Below are 25,580 nucleotides of genomic sequence, written 5' to 3' on the forward strand. Positions count from 1 at the left end.
TGTGGTTGCAGTGCTGCAATTTTTTTTTTTTTTTATTTACATCACAATTTTTTGTTCCTGTGCTTTAGTAAGTGGAAAGGAAAGATGCATCTTATTGTATTCAGAAAAGTGAATTTATCATGGAAATACATTCTGGATACTGTTTGGTAAATGTTTTCGCACAGAGGGTGGTGACGCACTGAACAGGTTGCCCAGTGAGGCTGTGGGTGCCCCATCCCTGGAGGCATTCAAGACCAGGCTGGATGTGGCTCTGGACAGCCTGGTCTGGTGGTTGGCAACTGTGCACATAGCAGGGGGGTTGAAACTAGATGATCATTGTGGTCCTTTTCAACCCAAGCCATTCTATGATTCATTCTATGATACCTTCTGGCTAGAAACATGGCATAGACTCGAACAAGCAAATTCAGATTTTATTTAAAAGAGAACGGAACTTGTATAGGACAATTTGCTGGAAAAACCTTAATCTGGAGAGGTGTGGTGCACAGGCTTTGCCTGGACTCAAGCAGAATGCTGACACTAACAGTTTCTGCAGCTTTCACGTGGTGGACTTGGAAAATTTAGTAAGATACTTGCAGGATGAAAGGGAGGTCTCAGGTACTACTAGCATTTTGATCATAAATTAAACCAGTTTATCTTAGCTTTGAATATTACATCAACAGAAGGAGGAAGTTGCTTTAAAAGTCTTCTCTAATTATACTGTGTATTTCCTTAGTCCTTGGTCATGCTGTGTGAATTAAACTTGGTGATATTGGTAGTAGTATGGAATATGGCAGGCATCTGAAGGTGCCAGATGATGCAACTTTTGTGGCCTATTACAGAGAAAGCAGCTGTGCTACTTTCTGTCAGTGCAGTTGCATCTTGCCTCCTTTTTCAAGAAGGTTTTGCCTTTCACAGTAGATCATCTGAACAATACATAGAAGGAGTTATTTATGGAAGTGGAGTTCTGTGGTAACTCAAAAGAGCAATCTCTCCATATGCCTCAGATAAACTTAATACCCCTGTGAAGTGAATGCTGTTCATTTGCTACAAAACAATGAACAGAGATTCTGTACTTTTCCAGGTGAATCGCTATCAGAAATATATCAAGAATCCAGGAGGTTTAAAGGCTCAAAATGCAGTGATGAGATAGTACATTACAAACCTAATCTAAATTCCATTGCTGTTATAAAAAGTTTCTTAGTGCTGGCTGCACATTTATACTGCAAATGCAAAATACAAATCTCTGTCATCTTCTGCTATAACATCTGATGACACTTTTTCTGCTGTTTCTCTAGCTTCACTTTTCCTTTCTTACTCCCTTTCTTTCTTTTTTTTAAAGAAATACTGACCGTCCAGATGCTTCAGCAGTTCATCTCCATGACTTTCAGAGGTTTCTCCTACATGAGCAGCAGGTGGGAAAGTTGTAGAAGTTGTGAGTTACTTTTTCTTGAGGTTGTCTCTCAGAATTACATGAGGCTTTAAAAACAACAACAAAACAACCCCCATAAAAGTTATGTCATAGTATTACATCTGACATAAATCAAATTTTAGGTCGTGGAAAGATGTCTCTTGATTCGTTGCTGTTGAATTTCACAAGAACTATTATTTATCCATGTAACGACTCTAAAGATGCATTAGAGGAAAAGAGACAGGATAAATTAGGGCAGTGGTTTTAGCAGATCTCCGTTTAGTCATGCAGGTAAACAGAAAAGTTTGGAAATGCTGCATGGTAGCCTGACCTAGTTACAGCTGTCACCATGAATACATCTGGGGTATTACCTTGTCCATGGCCCCATTTTGTCAGCTCTTAAATAAAAAGCTAAGCCGACTGCCTACATTAAGTTAATTTTCTTTTGAATGAGGCTAGTCTGGTGTTCAGTTCCAGCAAGCAGATAACGATGGATGCAGGGATTAGATCTGTCTTCATAGTCTCCTGTGATCTTATTTAGCACAGACACTGTGGAAGAAAAATCGTAATTCAATATATAGGCCGATCTTTAAGGCTAGACATTCGTAAAAGGATACGATGGAGTGAGTCTCAGGGGGGTTGGAGCTGATGATCCTTGAGGTCCCTTCAAACCCAAGCCATTCTATGAGTCTGAGACTACTGCTGGAATCAGTCTGTGTTCCAGTTCTCTATCACTGTGTCTTTTAGATAGTGTGGTATTTGGTGTGCTAATTCCATGTTTGCAAATACAATTGAAAAGTCAGAGGTGCACTTCCTGTATAAAGTTGCTACTTTCTTTTTCTCTTATTTCACTGTGTTAAAAGGGCATTCAGATTGCACTTAGAAGTGAAAAGAAATTATTGTTAAGGCATATACTTAAAGGAGGCCAGCTTTTCCTGTGTGTGTGTATGTATGTAGAGTATAACTTGTGGGCCTTCAATCTATATAAATGTACTTGACTGGAAAACTTTTTTCTCTCCTGAGTATCAAAGAGGAAACTGCTTAGGTATGTACATACAACAAAATGCATTGGCAGCAAGATAGCTGAGAGAGTGGTTAATTATATCTTATCTGTAGGCCTCTCTGTTATTTATTGGATTTTATATAGCATATCACCACATCTAAAGGTATTTTCTACTTTATTGTTATAATTTGAAGGAATCTTGGGCACAAGATCTGAGTAAAGTCCGAGAACGAATGACTGAGTTTGTTGATGACACTATGAGAGAAACTGCTGAACCCTTCCTCTTTGTTGATGAGGTAAGATGATGATACTTTCTAATAGTTTCTTACAAACATTTTTCTTTCACTGCTAGCTCTTGGTTTCTCAGTGGGTTGACAGATCCTTTAGGATGCTTCTGCTACGTTGTTGGATTTCCGTTTAGTCTTTTATGGTCAAAACATTTGAATTCTGTCTGTTTCCTTGTATTTTAGTTCCTCACTTACCTTTTTGCAAAAGAAAACAGTATTTGGGATGAGAAATATGATACAATAGATGTGCAGGACATGAATAATCCTTTGTCCCACTACTGGATTTCTTCCTCTCATAACACGTAAGTTACCAAAGGTCCCACTGTCTATCCCCATTCAAGCAGACTTGGCACATGTTAGGAGGAAGTAAAACTTTTGAATTATGATATCCAGAAATACACTGTCTGGCTGTGTGAGATCTTCCTGAAGTGTGGTGTAAATGTGGCAAAGACAGCTTCTGGGATTCCTTTCTCCTCTTCTCTTACTGTCTTACGTAGGCTTTGAGATATAAGTGAGCTCTTCTGCAAAAACCCTGAATCCTGTTACAAAATAAGCCTTGAGCTCAAACTGTTCCAGAAATGAAAGATATTGAAGGAGCCTCAATTTTTCCGAGCACTGACAGCCTTTTTGAGGTCATGTTAACATTATTTGTACCTGAACTTAAAAATGCTGTAACGACCCACTTGTCCTGCGGAAAAATTCTGTACTACTATTCTGATCTGAAGGGCACCTGGTTCAGTAGAATCCATCTATTCTGTAGCAAGTTTTTGAAAAAGAAGTCAATAAAATCAACATACTGCCTTCATAATGGAGGAAAACATTTTGCCCAGTGAGTGAGTGGGAACTGATTGAAATTAATTGCCTGTGTTCTCTTGCAATTTTCTCTTATTCCTTAGATATCTGACAGGAGACCAGCTTCGAAGTGAATCCTCCACAGAAGCTTACATCAGGTGTCTTAGGATGGGATGCCGATGTATTGAGTGTAAGTAATGAGTTCATGGAGTGGTTTATAACACGTTCTCCTTATAAGCACTGTTTCTCTTGTGTACTAAAAAATAGGTGTTTTTTTGTTTGTTGTTGTTTTTTGTTTTTTAAACTGAAGTTAGTCACGTGACCAACACCAATTCCCTAAGTTGTTTTTGTCATGTCTCACTATTACCCTGTTTACTTGCTTGGTTCTTCTTCCCTTGGAATTCCAAGATGGTATTTGTCAGCCTGTTTAATTTGGTTGCAAAGCAGTTGATATCTTAGTGTTATTCTCTACTAACTCATTATCCTTCTTTGCCCCTGTATTTGTTTATCTCTTTGAAAGGTTTGACTAGAATTTCGTGTTATTTCATCAGTTTCTTGATATGCTAGTTTCTTGGTCAACATTTTTAATAATTAACCAGAGGCCCCCTTCAATTTGGGAAATACAAAAACATGTCTAATTAGAGCTTTGGGGTTAAACTCATCAAAACAGATATGCTCCTAGCTTGTTGGGATGTATTTCTCCATGGAAAGTTAATGTAATCTAGTAAAAAGACAGGTGGCTACCTGAATCCCCCTTTTCCAGATTCTGAGGTAAGAATGCTTTGTGAAAAAATTGTATTTTATTTTCTTGATAGTGCTCTTAGGGAACTTAATTGCCTCTCTGAGAAACATTAATTCATCAATTAGAATATTTTATTGGAATTCAGTGTATGACTCAATGTGTGAAACGCTCTGAAGGACTGGATCTACATTATATTCTTTCTACTGCTTGATGTCTTCATTTTTCCTCTTCTTGTCTTTCGTAGTGGACTGCTGGGATGGTCCTGATGGGAAGCCCATCATTTACCATGGATGGACACGGACAACAAAGATCAAATTTGATGATGTAGTGCAGGCAATCAAAGATCACGCTTTTGTTACATCTGAGTAAGCTTTGATTTATTTTCCTTAAGCTTGTTCTTGAATACTTAGATTTTCCTGAACTTTTTTCATCTGTGATTTAAAGAAAAAAGAAGTAAGAGAAGAATGAAATCCTAGTATTCCTCATTATTGTCAAATACAGATTTTTTTTATTTTATTGATTCAGTTTTGAGAAAAGTGCTGCTCCATAATGGCTTACTGTTGGGGAAGGTAGTGAAATACCTTAAAGGAGTCCCCATCTCCTTGCTTAGATCTTCTTTTACTGAATTAAAATGTGAAACTTCAAATTCTGAATAGTACGCCTTAAAAAAACAAAAAAACAAGAAAATAAGAAGTGACAAGCTACTTATCTATTGGGTTGCTTGTAGGGAAGATCTTAGAATTCACAGATTCATAATTCATAATTCCTGAGCTGGCAGTATGAGTTTAAATCTGCACCTCTGCTCTGCCCTTCTTCTAAATCTTGTGCTGAGATGTCCTTAACAAGAAAACTGTTACCCACTAAGTGGGAATGAGAGAGGGCTCTCAGTCTTCCAATTTTATCTCTTTGTCAACTGGACACAGAGGGCAAGAATTATTTTCTTAAACATGGCAGGCATACTTGTGTTAATGAAAACCATAGTGCAAGTTGGTTCCTTCAAAACAATAGTATGGTGTTATGCTTTCCCTACATTCGTTGAGGGATAGGCTTCTCAGGAGGAGTATCAAAGTATTTTCTGAATGTGCAGGGACAGAATTATAAAAGCCAAAGCTCATCTGGAGATGAAAGCACTGAGAAATGCAAAGGACAAGAAAAACTTCTGCAAGTAGAACTACAACAAAAGGAAGATTAAGAAAACTGAGCCTTCTGCTGAATTGGACGGGAGACTTACAGGGAAGATTGAAGCACTCCATGTCTTCTTTGCTTTGGTTTTCAATATTAGAGTCAGAGCACATGATATCCGAGGATAGGCTCACAGAACTGTTTAACTTGGAGAAGAGATTAATGAGGAAGACTGGTTGCTGTCTTCTGACACTTAAGAAATATTTGTCCTTGCAGCTATTCGAAACTTGGTTGGGCGAAGCTTTGATCAGCCTGATCTTACTTAGGAATTGGTCCTTCCTAAAGAAGGGGTTTGGAGTAGGTGCTTTCTAGAGGTCCCTTCTGATCTTATCTGTTGTGTGTATAACTACTCCTTTTGTCATCTTGTTTGCTTTAAAGATTTTCTTTATTTTAGAGTTGAGATAGGCTGATGTTTTCCTTGCCTTCTCAGTTGAAGCAAGGGGAATGACTTCATTCGTGTGTTTTCTTCAAGGTACCCAGTCATTCTGTCAATTGAAGAGCACTGTAGTGTAGAACAGCAACGACACATGGCCAAAGTGTTCAAGGAGGTATTTGGGGATCAGCTTTTAATGAAACCTGTTGAAGCTAGTGCAGATCAGCTGCCATCACCAACTCAACTGAAAGAAAAAATCATCATCAAGGTATGTTTGTACTGTGTGCTAATGGATAAAGTGGGAAGACGAGCTGGAGTCAGCCTACTACTTTTGAGTTCACAGCTTAACTGTTGGTTTCTATTGAGGAGACAAGAAACCCCGTTCCAATTTGCTATAATGCATGGAGTTCTGTGAGAATGCATGCTGAAGTGCTTGCTGTTAGTTTTCTTTGCAACTAGTACCGATAATTTACGTTCAAAAGGGAACGTCAGCTCTTTTCTGAAGGTCTTCCACCTTCTGAAATGTCATTGTTAAATTTTAGCAAGAATTCATTGCTGCAGAGGCTCATCATAGACTTCTTAAACGATTAGTGGTGGGTTTAAAAATATTGGAAGTATGTTCTTGAGTAGAAAGTAAGCTTAATGTCAGCTGTTTTTTCAAAGAATGCCTGACCTTCATGTGAAACCCAAAGCACTTGAAGGCTGCTGACATAAGCTGTCAGGATTGCTTACTTTGGAAACTGCAAAAATTGATTGGTGTTTACTAACTCAGTTTGATTTACATATGCAGTTTTTAGTGAGCCACTTCTGAAAGACTGCAGTGCTTCTCTTGGAAGGCGTTCACTGTGAGGGTGTCTTACCTGCTAGGCAATATTGATGTTTTACTTGGGAGTTTTGTGCAACAACATGAGGCATATAACTGGACGAAGTCTTCTTGGATTGAAACTGCAATAGAACTTTTTTGAAAGGCAAAATTAAGTGGATAATCTGAGGCTGCTCTTGATCTTTTCAGTAAAATAAAAATTGCTTTTTGCCCATGTTTTTGTTTTCCAGCTCTTGTTACAGTACTACATCACATGTATTGAACTGCAGAACAGAAGAAACAAGGGTAGATGGATATAAACTTAGTTCTTTAAAGTAGGACTGGAAATGATAGCACCCCACTGTGAGGTGCAGAAGAACAGGAAGTAGAAAACCTAAATTTATGTGTTTAGTTTTCTCTTTTCTTTACTTTTTTTCTTTCTCTAAACTGTCTCTTATTACCACGCAGTGCACAGAAGGGGAATTGTATAGGCACATGAATAAATAACATGACAGATCTGACTTAAAGGGAATTTCAAACTTTGCATGAGAACATCCATATCATTCTTTCCTCCCTAAAACAGCATTAAAGAATTTTTATAAATAGATCAGCACCTGTCAGTAAGCTAGTTGTGTTATTTGGTTTTTGCCTGGCAAATGTTGTCAGTAAACAGAGTCCATTCCTGCTGTAAGGGCCCTGGGATTTTTCAGATAAGCCTGTGAAATTGAAATGTTCCTATAGTAGAGTTTGCAGAACTGAATGTATTTAAGAACTACTACCTATGAGAGGATTAATCTTGTCATTAACTGCAGTTTAAGTATTTGATATTATCTTTAGCCCCTTGAGCTGCTCATGTTCATGAACCCTTTCAAGGTAGGTATTGCTGAGCCTTGCCCTTCAACATAGCTTGCATTGTATTGTTTCAGTGTGTAGTTAAATGTGAGTGTACTGAAAGCACACTGATCACTTACAACTATTGCTGATGTACTTTTAAAGAAAGAATGTTCCTACAAGAATGAAATTACAGAAGTTGCAACAAATACTGTTCTCTAATGTTTTGGGTTTGTTTTTTTTTGCTCTTTTTGCTGTGGCCAGCCTTTTACTTCTTTTACAGTCTTCTTTCAGAGTAGTCCAGATATTGCATTTTCATCTGTTCAGCCTTTTCTACAAGGATTTGCTCTGTGGACTGTATTTGATTGCTTTCTTCTCTTTCCTGTCATGCCTTGTCATAAGCTTTTCATTGCTGCACTGGGATTGCCTAAAACGTCATGTCATCATTTTTCATTGTAACTGAGGACTTTTTTCAGTGTGTATATAGCAGGAGTTAGATGTAAAATACTTCTCGAGGGTACTGGCTTGTGCTTTTCTGTCAGCCAAATTGTGTGCTGCACGAAAACCCCATGAACTTTAGTAGCTGTGAATTGAGAGCTGTCTTCCTCCACCCCATATAAGCACTGATGCTGTTCCTGACCTTGCAGTAACTTGCCCTTCTTGTTCATCCATCTAGTATCCTTCATGCTGCTGGAATAGATCTGGGCTAAGTTGTGTAGCACTACTCAGGTCTTCGTTGGGTTTACTTCTTTCTGTGCTGGCGCAGTGGTGTGTTCCATAGACTAGGATTTAGGTGGCAATGAGAAGAAAGTAGAACTTATCCCCTTTCTATAAAATATTTTGTTCCTGATAATTTTTGTTCTAGGACGGTGTACTTCATTTTAATTTTTTGTTTGTTTGTTTTGGTTTTGTTCCTCATTTCCTGATCTATGCAGAATCTGTCTTATCTTGTCCTTATTTCTTGTTATGCAAGTGTCCCATAAGGAACTGTAAGCTTACCAAACTCTTTCTTCATTGCTTGAATGATACCTGTACTATCTTTTAAATACTTGTTTTGAGATTTAAATCTTAAAGATAAATTCCACTACTGTTACATAAAGCTTTGTGGAACAGCTGCTGTTCTGATAGTACTAGACAAAAGCTGAGCAAAGGAGGGAGATACTTCCAGTAATACTGAATATGTGAGATTGTGTGATCGACCTTACATGTAATTCTGTATGACTGTATCTATACACTCTTTTTTTTTTCCTTTTCAGCACAAAAAACTGGGGCCAAAGGGAGACATTGATGTCAACCTGGAAGACAAGAAAGAAGAAAAAAAACAACAAGGAGAACTTTACATGTGGGATGCAATAGAACAGGTAAAGCTTATATGATGTTTGCTGTGGTTTGCTACTGTGTTGTGTAATACTGGAGGAAGCATGCATGAGTTTTCTCAGTATTTGTGTCCTCAGTTCATGACACGTGATTGAGGGGAAATTTGTTTAGTGCTGGAAATTGTCATTTAGAGTCTGACTCTTACTAATAAGTTTTAAACTCTCTCAACTTTTAGCAATGGACTCGGCATTACTGTGCTATTGCTGATGGAAAGCTTTCATTCAGTGATGTCATAGAACAGAATGCTGATGAAGATTCATCAAAGGTGATGGCTATTTTTTATTACTTGTCTTCTTTTTAATCTCTAATTTTGTTGTTTACAGATGTGTATTTTTTATGTTGACATTATTGAAATTAGAGATAATCTGTATCTGACAATATGTGTATCTACAAATAAGTTTTTAAAAAGGGATCTTTGCCAAGGTACTCCAGTTATCTCTATTTTTAATTAAAAAAAATATATTATTTCCCTTGGCTAATTGAGGACATACAAATGATGAGTACAAAGACCATGAAAATTGATTTTGATAATTAAAGGTTAATGCTGATGTATCTACTCACAGTCAAAGTTCTTATATACCTTTGGCTAAGTATTATTAATTAGAAATGGACAATAAAAATTCTTATTTTATGGTCTAGGAGGTAAAACGTACTGAACTGCACTTAAAGGAGAAATGGTTCCATGGAAAAATGAAAGAGGGGAGAACAACTGCTGAGAAGCTGCTCCAAGAATATTGTGCTGAAATGGGTGGCAAGGATGGAACATTCCTAGTTAGGGAGAGCGAGGCTTTCCCTAATGATTGCACCTTGTCATTCTGGTATGGTGATTGTCATAAAAACTTTGTCTGAATTTTGTTTATCATATTGTGTTGCATAAAAATATGTATCATGTAAATATGTGCTTGTATCTGAGAGGAAGTAAGAATTAGTAGTTTTTATTTATTAGACTGGTAGTGATTGGATTTGAGAGACTGTTTTCTGCATTGAACTTCAGTGCACAGAATAGCACCTTATGGCTGAGCAGGCTCTACTTGAAGGGCTGCAGTTATCAAGAGGGGACTGGCTGCTCTGATGTATTTTTCCTTTTCTCACATTTCTGTTCCTATGTCGGGATGCAGGGTTTGTTACTTCTTCTATTAATGGGCCAAAAGTTGATCTTTTAGTTTTGAGATAAATTACAAGTGTCCACACTGATCCGCCTTATCCACGCTCATAGCCTTTATTAGTAGAGATTTATCTTTCCAATGAAAGTATCCTCTTGAGGGAAAATAATAAACGATTCTCCGTGATAGTTTGTTGGGTGTGGTTTTGGTTGTTTTTTTTTTTTTGGTCTTTGCTGACGAGTCTTTCAGATGGATTTCTGAGCCATCAGAGTTGTCAGAGTAAGTTTTGAACAGAGTGTGTTTGAGATATTTTGAACAACTGTGTACTGACAAATAGTATTTTGGGGATTGTGATAACACTTGTCAGGATTTTTGTTGCTGTTGCTACTTTGGTTATTTTAAGAGATAATACAGATTTCTTGCCTTTTTGCAAGTTTATCAAGTTGATAACTATTAATGGGTGAGGAAATGCTTAAGACTAAAAGGTGTTATAATGCCTTTCTTTTCCTCTTATCCCCCTCTTTCCTTCTTCAGGAGATCAGGTAGAGTCCAGCATTGCCGTATCCGTTCTTCAAGTGATGGGGACACTGTGAAATACTACCTGACAGACAATGTCACTTTTGATAGCATCTATGATCTCATTCAACACTACAAGGAGGTCCACTTGAGGTGTGCTGAATTTGATCTGCGTCTCACTGATGCTGTGCCTAATCCCAGCCCTCATGAAAATAAAGAGTACGTACAACAGAAACCAAGCAGAAGGGCTGTTACGTTCCAGAGTATTTTGCATTTCTTGTATGATCCTGGATTTTTTTACAAGATTCTCCAGATACAAGAGCATACCTGACTGTTCCTTGTTCATGGATGTTAGAGATAAACCTCCTTGAGAGATGGCGGATAAGATCACTGACTTTGTCAGAACCTGTTAGAACAGGGCAGTCACTTGGAAAGCAATTTTGCTAACAACAACTAGAAAAATCAGTGAGAACTGTATTGCTGTGGAAGTGTATAATCTCTTCCTTCTCTGCTTAGTGATTTATAGTATCCGTTGGGTTGGGTTAGATACTTAGTAGTTGACTGTAATATAGCAACTGTTCTGTGCCATCTGGAAACTCATAACTGGGGCAATGGGCCCAGTGCAGTTACCTTTGCCTAATCCTCACTTCTAGCTGACCCTTGTCAGAATTGGTTAGGCTGACTTGGCCCCATGCTGATTGGAAGTGGTATAGCTTGATGTTTATTTCCAGTTGGTATTTACCTGACATAGATCATGGGCAGAGCTTGCTCTTCTTTGATGGGAGAACACTCTCATTGTTGCACTTTGATCTGTTTTCTCTGCAATCAGAAAAAAGAATTCTCCTTGAGAAATATAGATCTATGACTTTAAGCTTTTCAATCCCACTGTCTACGTCACCAACCACGATGTTAAATAACACTACTCCCAGTATTGACCCCTGAGGGATACCACTTGTCACTGGTCTCCACTTGAACATCAGGCAGCTCTTCAAATGCAATCACTGAACCAATTCCTTATCCACTGAGTGGTCCATCTGTCAAATCCCATGTCTCTCCCTCTTAGAGTCAAATACCTAGTAGGTTTAACGAGAAGCCCAAGTACAGATAAAGGAAAATACTGTGTCAAAACTGTGATTGTAACTACTGAAAACTGAATGGCAGATGAGAAGTAGAATCCAGTGACTTTGTTGTGGGAAGAAATACTGATTTATGTTTTATCATTGCGGGGAGGCAAGGTATTCTGCCATCTTCATGATGGTTTAATCCAAAACAAGCTGTTGTGTTGAAGTATTTTGTAATAAGATGCTGTTGTAGATGGCAAGGTGTGGAAAATTGAATGCATAATTTTTCTTGTAGTGTTAGAGATTCTGTTGTTAGTAACACTACCTGTTAGTGTTACTGAATTACATTAGACAAGCTTTGTAATCCTTTGTCCATTTTGATTTTTGACTGTTGTAGTTGGTACTATAGCAACTTGAGTCGAGGAGAGGCAGAAGACATGCTGATGAGAATTCCTCGAGATGGAGCCTTTCTAATTAGAAAGAGAGATGAGCCTGATTCATTTGCCATGACTTTCAGGTATGAATATATTATCTAATAGCCAACAGTGTTCTGGGTTTTCTTCTGTTTGTTTGTTTTTCTCTCATTTAAAAATGGGCTTTTTTGAGTCATAAAGTCATGCTGTCAGATTCTGAGTAATTAGTATGGTTGATCTGTATAGTAGACCATGTGTGGTCAAAAACGTGTGAGAAAGTGTACAGCAGTAAATTGTCAATGGAATCAACCTTATTAACTTTACTAATGTATTTGGACAACAGCTGTTCTCTTTTTTCCAGTGCAGAGCTGTGCGTGACCCTTTTTTACTTCCTTGATGTTCCCTTCAACAGAGTGCTGTTTTGAATTTCTTTCTGGTGCTGGTTCAGCAATAATTCTAGGTCCTTATCCTCTGGAAATTCCACCCTGCCATCTAACTGACTAAAATCTGTTTGGTATCTGTCAAAACAACGTTGTTTTCTACCTATTTGTAGGCTTTTATTGCCAGAGAAAATATTTTTGAAACTCTGGTGCCTCTAACAACATTAATAAAAAGTATAGAATTACGGTATTCTCCGTTGTGCCTTCAAATCAAATTGTGTTTGAGGTGAGTTTGACTCATTGCTCAGGGACAGCGGCAGATCAGCAGCAGCGGATTCCGATGGGACTCTCAGTCTGATTCTAGACATTTATGTTAGTCTGAAAGTGACAGAATACCCCTGTGTAGAGGAACAAAATAAGGAAATCTAATCTAGGCAAAAACATGGATTTTTCCCGAGGCTCTGCACACTGTAGAAAAGTCAGAATATCTTTTTGTGAATTTAATCAGGCAAATGGAATTCAATTTGAATAAAAGATGTTTTGGAAGAGGGAGAAACTATTTCACGTGATTAAGGTGCATAAAGCAATTTTAGTCTAGTTTGCAGCACTGATGCTTTCACTATGCCAAGTACCAATACCTTTAACAGCACTTGTACTTGTTTCACAGAGCTGAGGGGAAGGTGAAGCACTTCCGAATTCAGCAAGAAGGTCGCCATTTTGTGCTTGGAACGTCAGCCTACTTTGAGAGTTTAGTGGAGCTGGTAACATACTATGAGAAGCACCCTCTGTACAGGAAAATGAAATTACGTTACCCTGTGACTGAGGAGCTGCTGGAGCGCTACAGCACAGTAAGTGATGTCCTTTGTATGAGTGCCACGTGCTTTAGCAGATGGAGTCCCAAGTCTGGGTCTGGTGGAGCTGGGTTTGGTTCTGGCTATAATAGATGTCCTTCAGGGGAGCTTAAGCAGTCTGTGAAATTAAGATAGTTACGCTGACTTCTCACAAAGTTTTTGAGACATGTGAAGGAAAAAGCTTCATCTTTGTTAACAGGGTGGCTTCTGCTTTCCTTGTGATTTGATTAGAAAAGCTCCTTCATGAAGTAGGAGATATTGCTCTGTTTTGGATTATAGCCTCACCTGCAGTTGGCCCTCTCTTCTGTTTCTGGAGTAGGCAGACATCTTAAAGATCAGAAAGAAAGATTCTGATGTGCCTGTCATCCTGGACAGACAGCAGCATTTACTTCACCACTTTGGAGCTTTCCCAGGTGGTGTCCTGCTGCCTTTTGTGGTAAGAAGTGAGAAGTACCTCTGAAGGCTCACCCTTTCAGATAAGTGTGAGGAAATTTCCCTCAGAGATACCTGTCTGTTCACTGACTAAAAAGGGAGACCGGATAATTAGCTTAGGATAGATGCCTGCTTTCTGGATGGATGTATTTCATGATAAGAGAGCTTCAAACAGATAACTGACTTTTGAAAAGCCTGAGATGACCTCATCTGTTTTCAAATGTATGGCTAATGGAAGCTGCAGGAAAAAACAAATTTGCCATCTTTCAGGAAATTCAAGTCTGTTTTTTTCTGTTTCTTCTGGCAAGACTAAAAGGAGCAGAAGGAATTTTAGACCTCATGATTATTGTTAATATTGCTGTTCAGCTGTGTTCAACTGTAGAGATGAGGAGGGAAGCCAGACACCTGTATTATGATCTTCAGTTTGCATCTCTATTGTCAGAAAGGTATTTTTCTAATTTTTGATTACTGCAATTTACCTTTTTTTCCTTTTTCCCATTTTTAGGAAAAAGATATTAACTCTCTTTATGATGTCAAGATGTACGTGGAACCCAGTGAAATCACACCTACAGTGGTAGGTTTTAGGAGAGATGGCCTTCACGTTTTCTCTTAGATTTCTGAAAATGATGAGAATTGTTTGTTGATCTCCTGTTAGCAGTAATGGAAAGGTTAACTGAAAGTGTTAGGCTGCTTGATTTATGGGGGGACTAGACAGGTGAACTTTTGAATGGTGTGACTTTTTTCTTGTATCTACTCAAAATTTGTACCGACACAGTTTCTCTGTGCAAATCCTGTATTGATTCACCCATACTGGGAATTCAGGCACTTCTTGCTATTTAGTCTGCGGAGGTGGTTTGACTTATACATGTGCTCATTCAGGTATGCTCCAAAATTTAATGACAAGTGGCACAGCAGACATTTCCTTACCTCTTATTCTTGTTATGTCTCCTACTAGATTCTCCTAAAAGTTAACCTGTTTGTTAATTCAGTGGCTATAATTTTCTTCTAGTCTTTCTGGCTGATGTATTTATATTGCTGCTGAAGAATTTGAGTACTAACAAGTCCAAGATAAAGCAATTATTTGTTCTACTGAAACTAGATGTCTTCCTAAAGGAAATATGAGTAGGCAGGATAGCTGATGTGGTTTGGAAGTGGAAGCTCACTGAATACTTTTAAGCCTATGAGCTCCAGCTGCATGTGAATACATGTAATGGTGATAGAAGATTGACACTTCACTTTTTTTTTTCTACAGTGATTATATTGCAGTGCTCTTCAAAAACCGAACAAAACTTTTTTTTTTTTTCAAGCTGATACTTGAAAATAGCAGTTAAGTAGCATTACTTGCTTCCAACAATAGATGTCACTATGGAACTTTAATACAGTGTTTTCTGAGCTTCATAACAACAACAAAAAAAGGATCCAATTCCACCCTCTCCTCCACCTCTTAAAAATAAAATTGCATTATTGATCATTTTATGACCTGTCCCCCTAGATGACCTGTTTGCTTTGTTTCTCCTAAAGCCTCAGAGAACAGTGAAAGCCTTGTATGACTACAGAGCCAAACGAAGTGATGAATTGAGCTTCAGTCGCGGAGCTCTGATTCATAATGTCACAAAGGAAACTGGAGGCTGGTAAGGACGAAGATTCCTCGTTGGAGAACTCCTACTGACATACTGGATGGGAGAGAAAGATTAAACTTTGGATAGCATGTTTTTAAAAATCTTTGCCTGTTGTCTGATTGCTGCTTATTAAATGTGGCCTTATAAATGCTAATGCAGATATACTAAATGAAAGCAAAAAACCTCAAATGCAAGTCTTCTATCATGTCTTTTGCATTGTTTGGCCCTACAGAACTAACCTCAGCTTGCAGAATCTTCATCATGCCAGTGTATCCCCTGTTTCTCCTTTACTACTTTAATCCTTCCTTAACACTTGTGTGTTCTGAGAAGTCGTGCATCTGTTACCTTCGTCATCATTACTGTGTTTCTTTTGCTCTGTTTAGCACTTCTCAGGAATGAAATCCATCTTATTTAGTTGTCTGTATAGTTTCCTTTCATAAGTCATTTTGTTTCTTAGCTGCCTTGCAAATTGCTTGGGAATCTAATATTTCCCAGTAGTTTCTGCGGGGCAATCAACCACATAATACTATTTTTAGTACTGGAGGGGGAAATGCCTCTTAAGTCATTAATTGCAGTATACAGTAACTGTAATCCCTCTGAAATGATCTGCTACTACAGTTAAGGATCACTTTGTTAGATCTTGCGACTACTTCATCACTTATATTTTTGATGATTGCCAACTAGAGGAGCTATTGTTGGGTATTAATGACCAATTTATTGAGGATTATTTCATAGAATCATAGTATAATTTCTTCATTAATGGCCTGTTGAAACAAACTATTTTTTTTTTCTGTGTATGCTTTTCTTTTTAAATTCAGGTGGAAAGGGGATTATGGAGAAAAAGTCCAACACTATTTTCCATCTAATTACGTTGAAGACCTATCATCTGATAATTCTGCTGAGCTTGAAAGCCAGGTGAGGTTTAAGGTTTTGTCTGCTGTGTTTCCCTGGAACACGCTGCCTGCTGGAAGTGGAAATCTGGTTTATGGACTTTGAATGCTGTGTTTAAGGGAATGCAGAATAAAGAAATGAATGCATTCTTCGCTGTTCTCTGTGCTGTCAAGCATTTTTGTCAGGATGTCCATCAAGGAAAACTACTCAAGGAGATAACTGATTTGCTTGGATTTTAAGAGGTTCTGTTTTCCTGTATATTATACCAGTATTTGATTTCAGATAGCTTATCTAAGCTATAACTTGCCCAAAACTTAGAATTAGTTTGCCTTTTAAATATTACAGTGGACCTGCTTTCAATGAAAGTGTAATTAGAGTTAGTGGTGTGTATTTATTTGTTAATATTCTGTGCAGAAGGCTGTGTCAGCTGTATCTCGTGTTTTTCACAGATTATTGAGGACAATCCATTAGGATCTCTGTGTCATGGCATATTGGTACTAAATACCTACAATGTTGGTATGTACTTTCTGATTTGTATATGTTGACTCCTGAACTTTCTGTGCTGAAGAGGATCCCTTGTGTTTAGCATAAAATACTTGGCTTTGAAAACTATTTATATTGATGTAGCAAATACTATTAATATTATAAAACATTCTGAGACTAATTGTTCAGCCCCATAAGACCACTTATTACAGTAGCCAGGACTTGGCCACTGGCTGTTGCAATAATTCAACAATGACAGCATAGAAGAACTTCTGGATTTTAGTGTAAACTTCTTGCTACTTACCTAACAGTGAAAATGCCACAAGGGAAACACAAAAAGCCTTTTGTCTTCATTTTGGAACCTAAGAATCCAGAAGATCCGTGTGTTGAATTTGCAACTGATAAAGTAGAAGAACTGTTTGAATGGTACCAAAGTGTCCGTGAAATCACATGGAAAACTGCAGAAGAGGTATTGTTAAAATTATACCCCTTTATTGGTTTTTAATATGTACTGCTCTAAGTTTACAATAGGATGTGTTTTATACTGCTAAACTTTACCAAGTTACATACCTAATCTATATACCTGTATTACTACTTCCACTTGAAAACATTCTTCAAGGCTTTCTTTTTCTGCTCTAATGTATTAATGTACTTCCCTGTTGTCTTTTTTAGTATTTAAGAAGTCTTTGACATGGCCAAAATGCCCTTGTGTTGACTATGCTTAAGAATACTATTTCCTTTGCTGTTTCTACTCTTTATTATTGAGTGGGTGTTAAGAATGATGGAAAATATTTTTCAGTATTGTGTTGGCTTGTGCTGTTTATCTTTCATCTGGAGTGGCAATATTCTGAGGGTTATCAGAATCCCATTTATAGCAAGCAAGTTGGTGCCTCAAGCAGAGGGGGCAGCAAATTCAGCAAGGGAAGAAACAGCAGGGACTGCTGTTGACGGAGGAGAGATGTGATTCTTATGCCAAACTTTCATTTAGAAATAAAAATGAGAAAAAGAGAAACCTGGCCTAGAAGTGGTGTCTCTAAATCGGTTGTTTTTCATAGCACGTCAATGGCTCTTCAAGAGCTTGGCAGCTTTCTCCCCTTCTGTATGGTTAGGGAAGTATTAAACATAAGCCTGCATTCAAAGATGCTTTAAACTCATTTCTGTCAATCAGGAGGCTTTTCTGAGTGTAGCCTCTTGAAACCCTTGCAGCATGGGGAGAGGAAAAAGGCAAGGAAAGGCCTTATTTGCCAGTACAATTAACAGTCTAAATTTTGGAGAAGGAAAAAGTATAATGCTGCACTATGACACAGACATGTTTTCAGTTTATTTTGGGGATGTGCTCATTGTATATAAAAAGGCTTCCTGTACCTCGTTCATTACTAGCTCTCCTAGCTGGGTATCTCTGTTGTGTTATGTCTAAAAGTGAGCTCAAGGCATCTGGAAGCGCTCCACTGCTATAAGGAGCACTGCATACTGTTGAGCTACGTCTGGGAAACTAATAAATCATTAGTAAAGTACAATAACATTTGTGTTTCCAGGCTTGGGTTTTTTTTCCAAGTCTGTTTCAGTTCTTAATGCTGTATTCCTCCGTGCTTTTCTTAGACTTCGATGTATAATCTCTGGTTCACGGAAACATTCTAGCAACTCATCAGCTTCTCTGATTTTCTTTCCTCTTCAGTTCATCTTGTTGAGAGAATTCTTTTGGAAGACTTCCTAATTGCTGCTGCTTCATAACCTCTTGTACCAAAGCTAATAGCTGTTTGGTATGGGGCTCTTCTAACATTTTCTGTCCTGTAATTGCTTCTTGTGTCTGAAAAGCCTCCAGCCAAAACATCTCTGCTCAGGGCAAGTCTTGCTGATTTCAGTAGCTTCCGGTCTGTGGCTGCAAGGACTTTGGCTCAGCTTCCACATAGCAGGTGCTTACAAACCGGAAAGTATATCGTGGGCTTATTATTGGTGAGGCCTACATGATTACATGTGATTTTCTATAAATAACATTTTTGGTTTCATATGCAAATAGGATATTACAGGAATGATGCTCTTGAGGATTGAATTTAGCTGTCGGGGAGTTACTAACAAGACCTAGGTCCTGCTTTAGATGGTAAATAGAGAGAAACTTCACTACATTTTGCATTTTTTCCTTCATACATTTGCATTTACATGAGGCGTAGAGTCAGGAATCTAATGAAAATGGAGTAGAACCAAAATACTATTTTTTTTTAAATTAAAAAAAATGTTGCCAAGCTTCTGAGTAGAATTGATTAAGGGGATGCCCTGAAACATGCTTTAAAAAAAAAACACAAAAAAAACCAAGCACTTGGTTAATCCATTCTCTGAATTGAATACATTACATCTATGCAAGTGTTTTAAGTATCAAATAAGAATCTGGGCAAAAAGGAATGCATCAACTTAGCCATTTTGTTAGAGTGGAGTTACTGTACCATAGTGCCTCGTGTGTCCATAATCTAAAACTTTATTAAACTTTACAGGAGAACAGGAGGAAATACTGGGAAAAGAATCAATTGATTGCTATTGAATTATCTGATCTGGTAATCTACTGCAAGCCAACAAGCAAAACCAAGGACAATTTAGGTATTTTCTTTAATATTACATCTGAATTTTAACTTTTCTACTAATTTGTACAGATGTTAGTTGAAATTCTGGAAATGGAGACAGAATCTATTTTTTTCTCTACTAGAGAATATTGAGCCTCACCCATGGAGAATTTTCAGTGACGATTTGAATTGTACAGTAGGGGAGCTTAAGGCTTTTCATACTATAAAGTATCAGGTAAAAGACCCTGATTTATGAGAATTGTTTTGAGCACATATTTCAACCTGTTATGGTTTAAGTGGGGGACCAAATGTGGAACTGATTAATGGTATGAGACAAAGAAACAAGAGACCATAAACAAGGAGATGAAAGCTTGGGCAGTTTTCTCATTGTTCTCATTTCCCACACCATGTTTTTGTAGGCAGTACAATCACAGTAAAGACTTGGAAACTTCTTGGGCTTGGTGAATTTCCTTTAGAAAGGAAGATTTGAAAGAAGAGAGAACTTGAAACTGTCCCAGATTTCTTACCTAATTGATTAAAGACATCGTCTTGATATAACTTCATTAGGGAAGTTCACTAGTTCTGTGTCAGGTGGCTTTTTTGAGATTAAAAAATCTGGCTGAGCACTTGATGTTTGTTTGTCAGAACTCTCAAAATGGTTTTTTAGCACCTTTGCCATATATGTAAGCTATAGGAATGATATATAGTTCCATAATATAAATGAGAACTGGGATCCACGTAAGTGTGCGGATGGAATCTGACACTGAAATATGTACTTTGTGTTCCAGAGAAGCCAGCAAATGTGCCCTTCTTCCTTAAGTTTCTTTGCAAATGCTTTTAATAAGCTGTCACTGTGGCTAAGGCATTATAATTACAGTCATTGTTTGAGGCATTGGGTAACCCTGGCTGACCCTTTCTTCTCCCCATTTAAACCCAGGAAAAGATATTTCATTTAAATGTGTCCTGCAGTGGTCAGAAGTGCATTATTAGCAATGATGAGATAAGAGCATGGCTACAGCCTATCTGCCCTGTTGCAAAGCATGTGGCAGGCAGGCAATTTTAACTTTCAGACCTGACGTTCAACCAGTTTATTGTGTCTGCATTAAAACAGTGCCAATTATTTCATTAAAGGACAAAGCAAACCAAAGTAAAACAAAATGTTATTAGAAATAAAGCGTAAATGTCAACTTCTTTCTTCCTGTATAACAGCCCTTTTTTTCTCTCTCCCTTGTGTAGAAAATCCTGATTTCAAAGAAATCCGTTCCTTTGTGGAAACCAAGGCAGAAAGTATTGTTAAGCAAAAGCCGGTTGAGTTGCTGAAATACAACTTGAAGGGACTGACACGTGTCTATCCTAAAGGACAGAGGGTTGACTCATCAAACTATGACCCATTTCGCCTCTGGCTTTGTGGCTCTCAGATGGTGGCTCTTAACTTTCAGACTCCAGGTAATGTTCCATTTAAAAAGGATTCTGTCCACGTTCTATTTGTGCATCTGTGAATCCTCTGTTAAAAGCAGGTCCACAAAAATCAGCCTCTCTATCTCTGAGCCCATTTGTTACCTCTGAAAGGTTTATTCCACTCTGATTTCTTCATGATAAGCAAGCAGAGATATTTGCAGTAAAGTTCAGTTGGATGAACAGTTCTTCACCCACAGGGAAAGCTGTACACAACTTCCTGGTAAGGGAAGCTAGCCTATGACATACACACAGGAAACTAATTGTGAATGGAGGTGGGTTTATTAGGATTAAAACTGTTGAAAAATGGCCTGTCAGGTTCAGTTACTGAGGGGAACTGAGTCTTCCAACTTACCTTTCCAACTCTTTCTGTGAAAGCGTCAACCAGGAAGAATTGCTGAGAGGAGCCATTAATCTGGTACTTCCTTTTATTCAGGTGGGGATCTTTCTGTTATGACTGTTTAACTCTCTTCCTAGATAAATACATGCAATTGAACCATGCCTTGTTTTCACTTAATGGACACACTGGCTATGTTCTGCAGCCAGAAAGCATGAGAAATGAAGAGTATGACCCAATGCCAAATGAATCGAAGAGGAAATTGCAGATGATTATGACAGTGAGGGTAAATCTCTTGTAAATTATGTTTTTTTACAAGTCATAAATATCTATAAAACTATAAATAAAGTTATTATATTTCAGAGCAAGACCTGACAGATTGTCAGAATACTGTTTTTAAATGTCAGAGTGTTTGAGAATAAAACTAGTTTCTCTGGTTCCTGATAGGAAATACATATCTTTATCATGCTAATGAAGCACATGCTATAGAACAAAAAACACAATCCAGGGATAATTTTGTGTAATTGCTAATACAAATTCCAGATGTACTAGCTTGCATTTCCAACCTAGTAACTTCTTAGTAGAAATGTCCTACTGGATATTGATTAGCAACAGATGAACTAGTTCCAAAATTTCAAGTATGGGGATGAAAGATGTTTATAATGAAAGAGAGAAACTGAACAGAAAAAATAATAAGCTGATTATTTTTTCCCCATTCACCATATTATTTGGTATGCTGTGACTTAATCAGGATGTCAGTCTCATTTTCATGGAGAAATGGGATATATCATTTGAAAATTATACCATGTTGTCTTCTAGTGCCAAATGTAAGATGAGCTTGTTTCTGTTCTCAGTTGTCATTCAGTAAGAGAGATGTCCTTTAAAAATATGCTTTTTGAGAAGGCAGAAACATATTAATTGCTTTTTACTGCAGTTCAGAGGAGAGGTAAAAAGGGGTTGTGAAATAAAGCAGGAATGTTTTAAGGTTATGGAGACTGAATGAAGGTAATATTACAAACTTGATCTGGAACTGCATACTGTGTGCAGTGAATGTCAGCCATCATATCTTTCAATGAAAATCACTGAGTCACGCAGATAATTTGGAGTGTTGTTATTAGTGACATAGTATGCTTAATACATGTAAACACATTCAAGAGGGGGAGTGTGCATTTCTGCATACTCTTCTGGTTTTATTTTCTTTTTTCTCTAGTGAAATTCTCTTTTAGTTCTGTAGGCCACCTTAACACGTGAGTTCATCTCTGGATGTGGTTGTAACTCACAGTTTCTTTTGAAGGTTTTAGGTGCTCGTCATCTCCCTAAGCTTGGTAGAAGCATTGCGTGTCCCTTTGTAGAGGTAGAAATATGTGGGGCTGAGTATGATAACAACAAATTCAAGACAACAGTTGTGAGTGAGTATCTGCAGTTTTCTGTGTAGTGGGGTTATACTTTGAGTGCACTTAAAGTAGGCGATGATAATGAATTTATAATATCTATAATTGGCCAGCAACCTTTATGGGGAGTAATTTGGTAACCTGCTCTCTTGCTTTCCTGAGTTAATTTGCAAAACTTGAATGAATGTCTGATTTTTTTAGAGATAAAACCTGAACTGTTAGTTCACAAAAAGTTGCAACTGTGTCGTGCTTTTGCCTGAGCAACACTTTGTGTAGTCTGCACGCTTTTTTAAAATCGCTGTCTTGAAAGTGCCTCCTCCAGAGTTGGTCAGTTGCCAACATTCTGGCTGAAATGGGGAGTTAGTATTGTGAGATCCAGACTGTGTTTATTTCAAGTTGGGTTCTAAGACTGGCATCCCCTCAGAGACAGCTTGGGTAGATACGGCTGTAAAGTTGTGTAACCTGCAATGCAGTAAAATTTTGATCAAAGCTTACTCCTGGAGAGTTCTGGATAAGGAGTGTGTGTGTGTACGTGAACGTCATGTAAGCAACTGAAATGGGACAATATCTAAGTGGCAGTCAAACAAAAATTGATTATTGAAATTTTGTATGTAAGAAGATAAGACAGAACAGTCTTTAATAAACTGACTGGCTGTCTTTTCACAATTTAATATATCTGGATGCAGCAGTGTTCCTGTGGTAGACAAGAGGCTTTGAATCTAATTATCTAAGCCACTGAAACCTACAGCTTAGACAGCAGTGGAAGATAAATACAAAATTAGGAACAGAATGTACATTGTGGCTCTTCAGTACTTCAGAGAAGAGGATTATGATTTTAAATTTTTGTCAGGAGTGACCAAGACCTCAGACAGCAGAATTCCTAGCTGCATTGCATGCGCCAAGTTACTCAGTGTTCCATAAATGAATTGGGCCATCGTACATTAGCACTGTACATCGTACATGCTTCTCCTGTGATATGGAACATGAGGCTCATGAATATAACCAATGAATTAGGGTCCATGGAGGTTTCGTCTATATAAAGACAAATAATAGCTTTCCTTCATGGATTTCCATCCCTGCCAAGTTTCCTCCTATCTCCCCTCACAAATAAACAAATACAAACTGTCTGCAGTGAGGTTACAACATGAGACAGATGGTAAATAGGATTTTTGGGCCTTTGTATGCCCAGAAAAATGGCCTGGGATACATACCCGTATATGAATGAAGTGAATTTATTGCTTCACACTGTAAATGCTTCTTTTTCATTACAGATGACAATGGTCTTAATCCAGTTTGGGCACCCTGTCCGGAGCAAGTGAAATTTGAAATTTATGATCCAAATCTAGCATTTTTGCGCTTTGTTGTTTATGAGGAGGATATGTTCAGTGACCCCAATTTCTTAGCACATGCCACTTTTCCCATCAAAGGAATCAAATCAGGTAAGAATAGGAGGTGTGATAAGGGGCTAAGTCAGAATGACGTTAAAAAATTATTGTGCTATGATTTTGCTCTCTACAGTGGCAGCCAATGAGAAGTGCTTTTTTGACCTGAATTCCTTCAGTTTGTTGTTTATGATGATGTTAGGTGTGTAGTGTGAAAGTATGTAAAATAATCTTCATCTTGCCTTCTGAATCTATTTATGTATTCATTTTTAGTTCTGTTTAGATAGGATAGAAAAATTTGCAGCAGCAAAAAATCACAACAAAGACAGTGTTAGAAATGCTACTAATAGTGTGCCATGACTCTGTGAAAGCTAAATATAGTTCTTGTGTACCAATAGACCTGGAGGTTTCTTTGTTCTGAAAGTAAGAGATTCCATTGAAGTTCTTCCTTCCACTGCTACTTTGAGCTGTTTTTCAGATGAAAGCAACAAAAACAATGTTTTGATATTATTCCTGTCTCCTTACTAATATGATCCCTGTGTTTTTAACTATCTTTACCATGGACTCCATTTCAGCAACAGAGTTCTGTGCTCTGAGTAAAATCTGGGAAGGTTTGTTTTCTGTTTTTGTGTCAGAGTATTTGTTTAATTAATTGCCTTAGCTGTGGACATATGCAGAGTAAGTTTTCTGATTTTTCTCTGCATCTGACTTTAGTTTCCTAGAGCAAATGAAATCTTTTGTTTCTTGGTTCCACCATTCTTGTCTTTTTTTTCTCTGTAATTCTCATAGGAAAGCTTGCTCTCAGCAGTGAAGCATTTCATGGCCAGCTTGCACCATTTCTGTGATTGCTGATAACTCTTTGCCTTGACTCTAGTACTTCTTTGTATATGTTTTATTTTTGTTTTTCTTTCAGGTTTTAGGTCAGTTCCTCTCAAGAATGGTTACAGTGAAGACATAGAGCTAGCCTCACTGCTGATTCACTGTGAAATGCAGCAAGTTCTGGTGAGAGCCTCTTGTTTATTTTGTGCACTAACAGCATGTGTTAGCAGTTCTTTGTGGAAACCAGGAAATGAGGATTTAGGTTTCTGTTCAGTGTATGATGTGGTGTTGTCTGATTTTTTTCTTCTTCAGGTATTGGGGAAGACCAGTAATGCAAATTGAGCTACTCTCCCACTGAGGAGACAAATTACTCATTTGTTAAAATAAATAATGCACAAACAAAGCCTAATTACCTCCACTGTTTTTTGCTGTACCAGCATGGTTGTTGTATTTCCCCTGTTAACTGACTGATGCCATGCAAAGCTAGCTAAATTCAGGCTTTCACCTCTGAAATTCAGGCTTTTTGCCAATTGAAGTACTAGTTAGTATTTTTACACATTCAAGGAAAAATGATGATGATGCATCCTTTGCTCATGCAACCACACTTGGTCTGTGAAGAGCATTTGTTGGTGCTTCAGAGGTGCTCCTTTCTATGTTAATTCTATGTAAATAAGCAGGCTTATTCTCAGGCTCTCTTCATATGTCAATAATATTTTATTCTATGTATTTTCTATATTAATATAACTATATATAACTAAATATTCAATTATAACTATATATGAATCTATGTTTTATTATATCTTATTAAATACAATGTCACAGAGAACAAGTAATGAAATTTTACAGTGCTTCTGGGAAGTAAGGATTTCTGGGTGCTTTCCAGTACCCTTCATATTCAGAGGAGGAAAAAGAAGTGCAACTCATCTGTAGTTGTTCACAACCGTTCAGCTAATGCTATAGTTCACACCAGTGTATGTTAGTTTTCATGATGAAAACACCAGGTTCTGCTAACAGTAAGTTTATAATGTCTCTGGAGGGATTTGTCCCTACAGTTACATACACTGAAATGGAAATCACTGAATTCTCAGTCACATTCTTCGTGGAGGAGTGGCAGCCTTT

At 37.7% G+C, this 25,580-nt stretch overlaps 1 protein-coding gene across 3 annotated transcripts in view; it reads left to right on the forward strand.

Annotated features, from left to right (window-relative positions):
• The window catches only part of PLCG2 (phospholipase C gamma 2), a 57,904-nt gene that overhangs the window by 26,654 nt on the left and 5,670 nt on the right, over nt 1–25,580 (forward strand). For all 3 annotated transcript variants that reach the window (XM_025154285.3, XM_004944258.5, XM_040707174.2), the window contains 23 exons: nt 1,319–1,391; nt 2,585–2,686; nt 2,861–2,979; nt 3,574–3,659; nt 4,456–4,576; nt 5,866–6,034; nt 8,656–8,760; nt 8,952–9,041; nt 9,416–9,594; nt 10,414–10,614; nt 11,854–11,973; nt 12,917–13,097; nt 14,038–14,106; nt 15,054–15,163; nt 15,970–16,066; nt 16,492–16,558; nt 16,837–16,994; nt 19,012–19,114; nt 20,314–20,523; nt 21,010–21,155; nt 22,164–22,278; nt 23,532–23,699; nt 24,556–24,644. In XM_025154285.3, coding sequence (XP_025010053.2) covers nt 1,319–1,391; nt 2,585–2,686; nt 2,861–2,979; nt 3,574–3,659; nt 4,456–4,576; nt 5,866–6,034; nt 8,656–8,760; nt 8,952–9,041; nt 9,416–9,594; nt 10,414–10,614; nt 11,854–11,973; nt 12,917–13,097; nt 14,038–14,106; nt 15,054–15,163; nt 15,970–16,066; nt 16,492–16,558; nt 16,837–16,994; nt 19,012–19,114; nt 20,314–20,523; nt 21,010–21,155; nt 22,164–22,278; nt 23,532–23,699; nt 24,556–24,644 — 2,878 coding nt within the window. The remainder of the gene's footprint in view (nt 1–1,318; nt 1,392–2,584; nt 2,687–2,860; nt 2,980–3,573; nt 3,660–4,455; nt 4,577–5,865; nt 6,035–8,655; nt 8,761–8,951; nt 9,042–9,415; nt 9,595–10,413; nt 10,615–11,853; nt 11,974–12,916; nt 13,098–14,037; nt 14,107–15,053; nt 15,164–15,969; nt 16,067–16,491; nt 16,559–16,836; nt 16,995–19,011; nt 19,115–20,313; nt 20,524–21,009; nt 21,156–22,163; nt 22,279–23,531; nt 23,700–24,555; nt 24,645–25,580) is intronic.

Source organism: Gallus gallus, chromosome 11 (assembly GCF_016699485.2).
Source record: "Gallus gallus isolate bGalGal1 chromosome 11, bGalGal1.mat.broiler.GRCg7b, whole genome shotgun sequence".
Classification (NCBI taxonomy): domain Eukaryota; kingdom Metazoa; phylum Chordata; class Aves; order Galliformes; family Phasianidae; genus Gallus; species Gallus gallus.